General features: G+C 41.4%; 1 protein-coding gene across 2 annotated transcripts in view; it reads right to left on the bottom strand.

Moving 5' to 3' along the window:
• Positions 1 to 12,962, bottom strand: part of PGR (progesterone receptor) — a 91,174-nt gene that overhangs the window by 13,778 nt on the left and 64,434 nt on the right. For both annotated transcript variants that reach the window (XM_039338378.1, XM_039338377.1), the window contains exon 4: positions 7,056 to 7,361. In XM_039338378.1, coding sequence (XP_039194312.1) covers positions 7,056 to 7,361 — 306 coding nt within the window. The remainder of the gene's footprint in view (positions 1 to 7,055; positions 7,362 to 12,962) is intronic.

Genomic DNA, 12,962 nt, shown 5'->3' with positions numbered 1-12,962 from the left:
ATTGTATAATTATTGTAAAATTAAAAACAGTATCTTTGAGTCACCCCAACTCCTACATAAGATGTCTCCTCTAGTCATTCAGATTCATGTTTAGTGTTTGCAAAGATGAAAAGGCAAGCAAATTTCTACTTCAGTTAGCAATGCCATTTCTTCAAAGCCCCATCTTCAAACATTTAATGTACGGCTTAACTATTTTGGGAAAGTTTTAAACAAGTAGACAAATGTAACACAAATTTCATCCTTCAATTCTTTACTTATTCAGACCAGCAATCAGAAAAGAAGCCAAGAGGAACTAAATAGGGTTACGAATGAAGGAAAATTGGGTTAAGATATATCAAAGTCAAATAGTCATATATAGATTTCCAAATATCTAACCCACCCACTTAACAGCATGTATATGCCTACTGTTATATTAGTAAAACATCTGAAACATAACAATACTTTATAAGGATATCTCTAACTAGTTTAGATTTTAAATCATTTAAGTTTTTAAAAACATTGTCTTGGCTCCAGTCACTGAGAGTCCCAGGAAAGCCAAAGTATGGACTAGAATGGTTGAATTCAACCCATCCAGCTTCTGTTTACTGGTCCTGCATTTTAACATTTATAGCACCCTGGCTATAACTCCTGTCATCCTTATCCATCATGTCAACTAGGAGGATTCTTATCCAACTTAGTTTAGAAAGAGCTGATGTTATCTAGAGATGGTATTTACCGTCATCAGCCCTATTTTGTGGGATTCTATTAAATACTACTTTTAAAACTTGTTATCAAAAGGTAATATGTCATAATGACTGGAATCTGTCAGTGTTCCTGCTTCAGGCTTAATACTGAAAACACATAAAAGACCAGACAAGGTATAGAAAGATTCAATATGAGAAAAGCAATCAGATGGAACCCCAAAATCAGCAACTGCAACCATCAGCTGCAACATCCCTGTTTGGGCTCAAAATCTTGGAACATCCATCTCCTTAAACTGGTCTGGTGCTGGATAGCTTAGGTAAAAGGAAACCCTGCGGATTTTACTCCGCTATTTGTTGCCATCTATAGGGGGTGATGCTTATCTCCATTTCAAGGCCAGCACTGTCTGTAGATATGTGGCCAGCATGACATCTTGGAGCACTGTTACCTTCCCACCAAAGTGGTGTCTATTTATCTACTCGCATTCGCATGGTTTTGAACTACTAGGCTGGCAGGAGCTGGGGCGAGGACATGAGCTCATACCATTGCGTGGTGCTCAGTCTCAAATTTGGTCTGCTGGCTTTCCAGTCAACAAGCCCAGTGTTTTAACTGCTGAGCCATCATGCTGTCCCATAAACTGGATAGCTTATGCCACTAAAAATTCAGAAAAATCTTTTCTTATAATCTAAACCCTAGTAGTGTCATTCCGAAGCAACCTTTCCCAAACTTATATTCTTCAGCTGTGACATACTACTATTTAACATTGTGTATTAGATTTATATTTCCCACATCATTCAGGAGCTCAAGATGGTATATAAAGTGCTCCGCGTTCCTATTTTTTTTTTCAAACAGTAATGCTGTGTGGTAAGTTGGGCTGCAAAAGAATGAATGTTCTCCGGGGCTGAGAGTGGACTAGAATTTGAGTTTTCTCATTCCTGGACCAATATCTCAATTATTAGATCAACAGCTGTGCTTCCTTGGGATAATTTGAACAGAAAAGAACTGGAAGGAACCTTTGAGGTCTTCTAGTCCTGCCCCCTGCTCAAGCAGGAGACCCTACATCATTTCAGACAAGTAGCTTTCCAGCCTCTTCTTTAAAACCTCCAGTGATGGAGCACCCACAACTTCTGAAGACAAACTGTTCCACAGGTTAATTGTTCTCAATGTTAGGAAGTTTCTCAATTCCAGGTTGCTTCTCTCCTTGATTAGCTTCCATCCCCCGGCCTCAGATGGGTGGCAGCGCCCTGGAAAAGGCCTCCGGAGGTCACGCAGTACCACCGGAGAGCCACAGAAGCATCCCCCAGTCTTAGATCCGGGCAGCAGCAGCCTGGAAAAAGACTCCAACATCCTGATCCAGCCTCCAGAGGCACGTGAAAGTGTTCCCCGGCTTCAGTTCTGTTCTCTGTGCAAAGAACAGAGGCCTAAAGTACAATGAGATCATGCAAAATCAGTAGCACCAGATCTTGCCCCACTGATCTTGTGTGATCTTGCGTTACTTTAGGCCTTCATTTTCTGCGAACACACCCAAGGCCTGAAGCAGCCAAGAAAGTGAAGGATCTCGATCTTCACAGGATGAGTATTGAAAATCTGGGGAGACCCGGGGAGGAGGTGAGGAGGGAGGGAATAACCAGGGTGAATGTTGCAGAGCCTCTGCAGTCACTCATAAGGGCAAACGACTGCTGTGGTGCTGCAATATTTGTAATTTTGGGACTTGCTCATAAGCACTAGGGGGCGCTTATCACATAACTTCGAATGAGCATTAAATGAACATTCGTAACCTGTATAGATTTCAATTAATTCTTGATATTGTTTTGAAGCTAGATATATAATATATATACATATACATATATACATATACATACATACATACATACATACATACCTACATTCATATATATATGAATGTTAATATTAATATTAAATATAAAAGCATGATTCCTGGGTGTGTACATGGTGAAAGTAAAATATGATCACCAGGAAAAGTTAAAACATTAAAAGTTTTAATATAAAACAGAAGTTTTAAATAAAAACATTAAAAGTTTTAAAAATTTCGAGCGTTATAGCCGAGGCCGTTTTGCAGCAGTTAAGAATACGTAGCAATGACCCAGTATCGTCGTATGTTCTGGGCCCGCTACGTTGACGACACTTTTGTTGTCATTAAGAGGAGCCGGATGGCTGACTTTGTGGGCACACTTAATTCAGTGTGTGTGGACATACAGTTCACTGCGGAGGAAGAACGCCATGGTAAATTGGCCTTCCTAGATGTTTTAATTCACCGTCGGCCTGATGGCACTCTGGGCACCAAAGTTTACCACAAACCCACACACACTGATAGGATCTTGCATTATCATAGTAATCATCCAGTGGCCCACAAAGTCAGCTGCATTAGAACTCTTTTTAAGAGGATCGACTCCCACTGCAATACAGCCAGAGCCAAAGTGGAAGAGAAGAAATATCTCTTTCACATCTGCAGGCTCAATGGGTACCCAGCCAGGTTTATTAAGCGACATGGTGTACTCTATAGACCCCCTCATGTTCAACAGATGGGGGCACCAGCATCCCTGACGACACGTGTCACTTCCCTTACGTCAGCAGTGTCTCAGAGGCTACGGCGAGAATAATGGCACCCCATAACATGAGGGTGGCACATAAACCTGACCGCACACTACGCTCATGTATTATGAGGCCAAAAGACCCACTCCCCATGGCAGAGAAATCAGGGGTTGTTTACAAAATCAGCTGTAAGGACTGCACCTCTAACTACGTGGGTGAGACCTCTAAGAGGGTAAAAACAAGGGTCCAGGAGCACGTTGGCCATAAGAAGAGGAGAACAGTATTCCCAGATCCGCACGCATATGATGGACTTTGGGCACAAATTCGATTTTGAGGGTGTGACTGTGGTTGCTAGCGATGTTACAAAGAGCAGCAGGTTGCTTAAAGAAGCGTGGCTTTCACAAGAGGAGTCACTTAATCGGCATATAGACTTGTGCCCTGCACACCTAACATTAAGAGCATGGGAAGCCCATCACTCCATCACTGGCAGCCCAGTAAAGACAACTTCACTCTGTTGTCGGAAACGACTAATATCCAGTCAAACAATAGCTGACGGCCTGAGACCCCCCGGGGCACCGCAATAGAAACACAATCACCATGCCAAGAAACACCTGCTGGGGCCAGGGATTTAATCCCCGATACATTAGGCATCTTCTCCGCCTCCTTAGAAACCCCCGTGATGACTAACCCGTATGTCGGTTGATCGGAGATGCGCTCGCCTCCGTGGAGTGTAACGAGAGCTTGGATTGACAGTTTGACCACACCCCCTACAGACACACAAGGAGAGGACTACCGTAAACCCCCTGCTGAAGGAATAATCACGCAATCTCAGAAGGCAGCATTACTAGCTGGGGTGAATGGTAGCGTGTGCATTTCATCAGTATCCGCATTGCACTTTACATCACACACCCCCTTCCGGGGGAGAAGCGAGGAGAGCCAACCCACTGGAGTTTGTAAGCAACCACCTTTGGGGATTTTGACGGCCTCGATGATTGGCCAACATGATTTACAGTCCAACCTCCACAATGGGTTGGCAGTTGCCCCAAAAAAGGGGAGAACAACTGCTACAGAACTTAGCGAGGCTGGTGGAGAATGAAAACAAAAAGGGGAGGAGAGTCAGTGCTATGGAAGGAAATAAGGATAAAGGGGTGGTGGAGGAGATGAATACCAGTAATGAGATAATGGAAGGAATGATCCGGAAGAACCATAGAAGGAAGCGTAAGGAGAGTAATAAAGAAACATCTGGAACACTAATTAACCGGCCGGGACCGGTGACGCGGTCCATGAGCCGGGTGCAGATGCCGGCAAAACCCATTTAAGTCATCATTGTTTACTGGCTCCTTAGCCCTGATGATGTTTGGAGTTTCCAAACGAAAGCTTGGCAGCTTTTAGTAAAGTATATTTTTATATTTATACTCTCCTGGTGTTCGTATTTTATTTGTACCATAGACATGCCCAGGAGTCGTATTTTTATGCAAATTTTCCAATATATATATATATATATATATATATATATATATATATATATATATATATATATATATATAATCAATTACCAATAAAGCGTGAACACCAGGAATATAATAAACTATAAAAGTTTAATACCATCACCGATCACCAAGCTTTCGTCAGATACTTCTGACATCGTCAGGGTTAATGCTGGTCTGTGGGAGAGTGCCTTTATAGGTGAGCCGTCATTTGCACACGGCTCCTAGATCTTGTCGTAGGTCCTAATTGATTTAACTGCTTTTTAATTACGGCTTCCATACTGATGACTCCTCTTTTCTTGCTTTTACTGCTTGTGGGTGTGTCATTATTCCCCTCTACCTCCCACTGCCTTGAATTAGGGAGGTTCTTTCCTCCCCTTTTTTGGTCATTCATATCTCTAAGTTGTTCCCTCTTCACACCTCCGTGTCTCCTACCTTCCTCCTTCTTCTGATCTTTACTTGCTCCCCAATTGTCATCCCTCATTCTATGGGGGAGCACTCTCAGCCTTTCTCCCCATCCCTTGCTTTCCATTTCCCTCTCTTTGGCTGCATAAACTCCGTTTCTGTCATTGCCATTCTGTCTGACATCTACTTGCTCTTTCACCCCATTGTCAATGTTCTCGGACTCCATGTCAGACTGAATCCCTTGAATATCTCCTTCCTCCTCACACAAGCCCTCGTGTGCCCTCCTTTTTTGAGTATGTATGCCTGGTTCCTTTATATCCCTCCCTCCATCAACACAGTGATCTTTTTTACAGTTTCTATCACATTCTACCCTTATTTGCATTTCCCCCCCATTCACACTGCTCTCGATCTCTATATCCTCTCGGGCATTCCGATTGGCGCTCTGTTGTTTCCGTTGATGGACTGTCATCACAGGTCCCATCCTCCTTCTTTCCTGATGCTGCTGGATCATCGCTGTTTTGGGTTTTGGGGGGTCGGGAATGATTGTTTGTTGGCTAATTGCCTCTTTGTCATCATGCAACCGTTCTCCTCCCCCCCCCTGCTCCAGGACCATGCACATGCTCCCGGACAGTGAGAGAACGGTTGCATGATGACAAAGAGGCAATTAGCCAACAAACAATCAGGGATTCAGTCTGACATGGAACAACAAGGATCCAGGGAAGACCGAGAGATCAGTGAGGGATGAAGGGCGGAGGAAAGGTGAAACAAGGGACTTGCAGGGTTCCCCGTCAAATCTTGAAGGAGCATCACCCATGGAATGGAAGGATGATATCCAGAATAATGGGGTGGGACCCATGGGGTCGATGACAGACTGGTAGAGGTAAAGGTCAGAAACAATGGTAAAGATAGACTATCTGCAAGTGGAACCGGCAAGCATACGATGATTACTCGATCAAGTCAGAAAAGAGAGGGAGACATTTTACCAGCAGATTTGACGTGGGAACATAAGATCATGAATAAAGAACACCCACAGCTACGACAGAGGGATCCCCCTGAAAAACAAGTATAAGGGATCCAGACCAAACGGAGAGGATAATCATCAAGAGCAGACTGGATGGCAAAACACCATTGATACAGTGGTGATAAAGAACACCTGGGGCAAAGACAAGGAAAGAGATACTAAGTTGAACAACAGGCAAACAAGGATGGCTCATGTAGAAAGGGACAAGAGGGTGAGGGGGATGCCCGAATCACAATCCCAAAGGGTGAGGAAGATCGGCCAGAGCTTAAGTGAGGTGTGTGGCAAGACTAGGAGAGAATTGAATGACCCACACCCCAGGACCCCTGGCAAAGAGAACTGTGCAGGGGGAATGGAAACAACTACCACCCAAAAGGGATGGGGGAGGGCCCCACTCAGCCCCAGAATTAGTAATGGAGGAGTACATAATAGCGCATGGAATGGTGACAGGAAAGGGCTAGGCGCTGATGTAAGGGATATACTCAGAGTGCAATTCGATCAGCTGGGACCAGTGATGCGATCCAGAAGCCGGATGCAGGCGTCCAGTGACCATATATAAGCTTCTTCCCAACAACTGCTTTTAACCCTGACGATGTCGAAAGCTTCCGATGAAAGCTAGGTTTTATTTATTAAATGTTTTGTTTCTCATTTATTCTCCTGGTGATCGTTATTTATCTGCTTATTTATATATATATTAGAATATATATATTTATATATATATCGTTATTTATATATATATATTAGAAATAACTTTTTATTTTTTGTAAGAAAACAATTTATTATGACATTCAATAACTTGTCAACATTCTTCATAATCAACGTTGCTCAGAACTGCACACGGTGCTCTTGGTGAGATCTGAAAACAATGGAATCGGGTGACACAATTTCTAACATCAAAAGATCCTTCTTACCTGGTAATGACTTGGACCACTTGACTACACAGAGGAGCTGCCTCTCACATAGGTAGTTGAGGCTGGTCAACAAAGCACTTGGAGTTTCTGGTTTTGTGTTATCATAACCTGCGTAGACAACCTCTGGTTCAATGCTTTGTAAGACAGTGATCAGTGGAGGGATAAATTGAATGTCTTGACTTGGTGAAAATGAAAGCCTCTGTACCAATGTTTGGCTTTCATTTGGAAGGGCTGCTGGCTGTTGGAGTGCGACAACATCTAAAGCTCTTAGCATTTTGACCTTATTAAACTTCTTAAACTTTCGACCTGCAATCCAAGGATACAGGGGTTAGCAGAAACACACAAAGAAATAAAATGTTTCAGTCTATAGAATATGCCATTTAGTTCAATAAGCAAGGTATTTACTTCATCACAATGCACTTAAAAGTAGACCAAATGCCTTAAGTTCTGGGTTAATCATAAACCAAGCCAGGATACCTCCTGTGTTTATCTCATAAATAGTTTGCTCCTTGTCTCAACCTATCTATGAAACCACAGCAATCTCCTTCTCTGTATTTGAAACTTATCTGGTGCAAATAGCAATGATTAGAAAAGAATGGTGCTGCGATCTTCATGAGACTCTGCAGGAACAGCATTGTGGATGAACTTGACTAATAATGGTTGCTTATCTCTTGAGCATTTAATATTCTATTATTGTCAATAGAACTAGGAAGGTTGAATCTATCATTCGCCACTCCAGAGAGCATTTTTATTTTGTCTAGGCCAGAATTGTTGATGTCTGCTGCCATCAGAAGTTCCTCCACTGGCTATTGCTGAGATTTTTGGAAATTAAAGACCAGACATCTGGCAAGCACCCCAATTGCAGAAGCTAATCTAGACTAATTCTGTTCACAGACTGAAAGCATGGAACAGCAAGCAAGGCCAACAGCCATAGTCAACATGAACAACCATATCAGATGCTGGAAATTGAAACTAAACAACATTTGAGGACCATGGGGTCTCAGCCCTTGGAGAACATTTGTGCTGCCCCATCACACATGTAGTAAATATCCATAATTTTCTTTTCTGGAAATGAAAATTACATATACGTTCCCAAACATAGCAACAGATTTATCCATGAAACAGGTCTTACAACTCTGAAGCAATGAAAGAGGAAGGAATGAAGGAAGATGTTTTAGGAAATGGATGATTTTGCTTGTTGGCATAAGATAGCAACTAGGGAAAAATATTAAAATATTAAGCAGTTGGAGTAGAAGACCCCACAGGCAGTATCAAAACTTCCCATTGTATGGGGAATATAATGAGCACTAGTTAAACTGTTGGGTACAAAGTAACTGTTGGCCTGTACTTTAAGTTTACTTTGGTGGCCATTTATGTACTTTATCTGTGATGTTGGTTGTGCTTTTTAGTGGCCATTAGCCATGGTGAGATCAGTGGCCATAGGAAGTGGATTTCAATGAAATGGAATGGAATTAAACAAATAACCAGATAGTTGTGATGAGACTTAGGTTAGATGGCTGGTCAGTCTCCACATCTCTTGGTTAGCAGCAATGTGCAGTTAAGCTAGGACTCTGAATCTTTAAAGATTGCAATCTTAACAAATCTTCCAAAGAATAAACTCCAAAGCAAAGAATGGCATCTATTTCTGGAGAAATTGTGCTGGACTAGTCTAAAGTTAAGGGGAAAAAACCCCACAATGATGTTAAATTCAAGTGGCACATGAAATAATGTAAAAGAAATTGGAATAATGATCTATGGATATGTACCCATAAATATTTTTAACCTTATCAGAAGGGAGGGATGCAAATCAGTTAACCCAGATACTCTTCTGCATTTCATTCTGTCACTGAAGAGACATCTTGATTTCTGGATGACTGTTGAAATCAGACTAGGTAACCAAAGTTATGAATACTAATACCTTTATTATTACCAAAACCAAAGCTATGAATACGTTTAGTATAAAGTTGCAGTAAAAGAATTTGGCTAGTCTCCCTTTATCTTGGTGAGACCTAAGGAGAGTCATGACTGAGATACTTCCTCAAATTACATTTCTGGCCATGACTCAGATTTCATTTATCTGCCTGTTGCCTTGATTGTGATTTTTCCTCCTGTTTTTTAATCCTTAAGATTATTCCTTCTTCCCATTACATTGGCCCACCAAACAACCCTTTTAATTGCTAATGCTTAAATTCAGACCCAGGCAACCAGTAGAAACACTCAAGTAGTCCTGATTAATATCAACCAGCCAACCCTGAACTTCTTTTAGTGCTTCTCACTCTCTGGCTAACCAAGGTGGCATTCTGCCAGGTATTGTTGAATACACCTTACTATCCAGCTTTAAGGCAGTGGTTCTAGTGTGAATTAATATACCAGTGAGTTCTGCTAGGGGAAAAAATGGCCTCCAAAGCTGATTTTATTGTTGGATGGAAAAAGCTTTCTCTCTCAAGCTGATGAGAGCTCTCTGCAGCTAAGCTGGAAGGACATATGGCTGCCATTTTGATGGCTCTAGAAAAATTGCAGGGCAGAAATCAAATTAATACCCACAACGAGAATTATTAAAAAGGAATATTAGCCCTTTCATATTACAGAGTTATTCTCTCAAACTTTCTTCTGAAATATGCAAGGTAGAAATATCCTCAGAAATGAGAGGGATGATATATAAAGCAGAATAACGGATTTGGAAGGGACCTTGGAGATCTTCTAGACCAACCCCCTGCTCAAGCAGAAGATCCTGTACCATTTCAGACAAATGACTGTCCAATCTCTTCTTTAAAACCTCCAGTGATGGAACGCCCACAACTTCCGGAGGCAAGCCATTCCACTGGTTGATTGGCCTCACTGTTAGAAAATTCTGAATTTGGTATATGTTGATTTCTTTAACAGTGATGAAAAAAATGGAAGGAGATTTATAACAGTCTCGCAAAAGAATTCATTCTGGATTTATCCCTTCTCCCCTTCAGCCCTCTGCCCATTTCCATCAGGAAGAAAGGGAAGTGAAAATAAACTGCCTCAGACAATTCATCCTAAACAAACTTCTACCACTAAATGTGCATAATCTTTCCAACAGGTGGAAAAATTTGTAGCAATTTGTTATTTCTTGACAGAATACCATGATTCTGCCTGCAAGGTCACTGTGCCCCTGTAGTTTTCTAAAGCAGAGTGCTTTATGTTCACTCCAGAAGGAGTGTACCCAGGCTGAGAGAACAAAGCAGAGTGATATATTAAGACTTCAGTGTGGAATCTGAAGTAACATCTTGTTAAAGATCTGACTTGGGAAATTAAGTCAGGTCTAAGCTAGAGAATCCTCTTACATTTATATTTTTCCAGCAGACATATTTATCTACTAAAAGGATAAATGCTTTAGATGGATATTTTATTGAAAGAGCTCCTTTCCATGTCTCTATTTGCAGGAACATTTTTATTTTTATTTTTTTGCTAATTAGTGTGATGTCCCAATCTCCAATTGGAAAATTACCTTATATAGCAGGGAGGGGGTGGATGGGGTGGTGGACAATGATGGCCCTTTTATGACTTGGGGACTTCAACTCCCAGAATTCCTGAGCCACAAATCATTAAAGGGGCCATAGTTCTACAGGGAGCCCTTCACTCAGTCTTTCACTCAACTTCCCCACAGTCACGTGATCAAAATGTGGGTGCTTGGCAACCAGCATATATTTACAACAGTTGCAGTGCCCTGGGATCATGTACCATTTGCAACCTTTCCTAGCTGGCTTTTGACAAGCAAAGTCAATGGGGGAAGCCAGATTTGCTTAACAACTGCGTGATTCACTTAACAACTGCAGTATCTGCATTAAAACTGTCTTACCCCAACAGAAATTCTAGTTCCCAATTGTGGCCGTAAATTTAGGTCGGTACTGAACTGGACACCTTTCACATGAACTGCATGTCCTCACCTGCTGTATTCATCCCCAAGCTAAGGAAGGGAGGGAAAAAATGGGTGCAAAAATAGACTTAAATAGGATCACAATTAGAGTATCTATTGATAATTGATAACTATTGTGCAGGAAAACTGCACAATTAGCTGGTTACATTATTGAAAGGGACCTTGGAGATCTTCTAGTCCAATCCCCTGCTCAGGCAGGAAACCCTACACCATTTTTGACAAATGGTTGTTCAGAAATTTCTTAAAAACCTCCAGTATTGGAACACCACAATTTCTGGAGGAAAATCATTCCACTGATTAATTGTTCTGTCAGGAAATTTCTCCTTAGTTGCTTCTCTCCTTGATTAGTTTCCATCCATTGTTTCTTGTCCTGCCTTCAGGTGAAGTGGAGAATAAGTTGAACCCTCTTTTTTGTAGCAGCCCTTTATATATTGGAACCCTGTTATCATGTCAACCTAGTCCTTCTTTTCATTAAACTAAACATACCCAATGTAGCGTTCTTTATATATTTTACCCTCCAGTCCCCTAATCATCTTTGTTGCTCTTCTCTGTACTGTTTCTAGAGTCTAGAATCTCCCTGAGTGAGCTGAACTTTATTAGATCTTTCAGGAATTTTCCAAGTTTCACAGTATCTGTACAGCTGAGTTACAGTTCATTCCACAGGAAATATCTTCAAAAATAACCCCCTGAGCCTAATTTTTGCTGCATTACTCATACTCAGATTTTATACTTGGATTCTTTCCTTTTATTTGTAAGTAAGGAAGTCACCCTTTACCTAAATTTTAGAGCATACACAAAATTGGTTGTTCACTGAAAGCAGTAAACATATTCTTGTAGCAGGAAAGTACACATACTGGAAGTCCCACATTTAACCAGCCTTACAAGAGACTTTTAAAGAGTTTATGATTCTCCTTATGTTTTGCTAACTCTCAACTCTGCCTAAAGTGTCACAGCCATGACATAATAAATATAACTAAGTAAGCTAAAAAGCATGTGTAATTATGATCTGATCAGCTTTGCAAGGGAGAAGAACGCTCATTTCATTTGTCCCTGTAGATCACTAATGAAATTACAGTGACCTCACGGGCAAACCTATTGTCTCCAAGCAGAGGTGGAACAATAGAGAATCATACTGTAAGGAAAATAGTGACAGAGTTGACCAAGGGCCAGCTCTTGGAGAAGTGCAGGAATGCAATGTTTACAGTTAACAAAGAAAAATGCTTAATGCTGGTGCTGCAAATTAAATTGAAACACAAATGCCCTGTTGAACAAAGTAGCTCCACCAGTGCTTCATACCATGATTCTGAAGGGTCTTACTGCGAGAATTGCAGGGGCAATTCAGAATTATTTTCCATTTCTGGTTTCAGTTGACAATAGACAGGTCAGTGTTTACTCAAACTGTTGACCTTGCACTGAGATGTAGGGTTTGGCCTTGTAAGCCAACCAAGACTTTGCATTTGCCAGAATTGGGTTGTTGTTGTTTTTATATGGTGAGGTTTTGTTTCTAAACTTGCACTGCACTCTTGAAATGCAACATCCAGCTCCCAGGTATTGAAGGATTCCTTTCAACACCAAATAAGTCTCTGTTCCAAACTGGAAAATAATCAGAGAGTGCTTTATGTTTCAACATGCTCAGAAAACCTAACTGCAGCCTCCTTTTTTTTCCCAGACTAATCAGGTCTGGAGCATTTACTTTGCATTCATATCTACCAGGCTTTTGGTATTTAGAATCCCTGACAAGAATAATCAAGTATATGTATCTCCAGTTCATGACTATGACTGGTAATAAACAAGCAGCCAGGTAGCTGGCTTGGCAAAGGAAGCAGAGGCCACATTTGATGGCTGGACACTCAACATTAGATGCAGATCTGATCCAGCTCAGAGCTCAATATGTGGATGGAAGCCCATGGGTTTGCTCTGCACTTTAGGAAGTGTGTTGGTTTCCTTTTTTTTTTCTCATTCTACCTTAATGAGACACTCTGTGAGGGAGATGAATGGTTTCA

Source organism: Crotalus tigris, unplaced genomic scaffold, assembly GCF_016545835.1.
Source record: "Crotalus tigris isolate CLP2741 ecotype Arizona unplaced genomic scaffold, ASM1654583v1 scf7180000017698.756297, whole genome shotgun sequence".
Lineage (NCBI taxonomy): Eukaryota > Metazoa > Chordata > Lepidosauria > Squamata > Viperidae > Crotalus > Crotalus tigris.
Note: the sequence above shows the minus strand (reverse complement) of the source record. Positions and strands in the feature narration are given on the sequence as shown.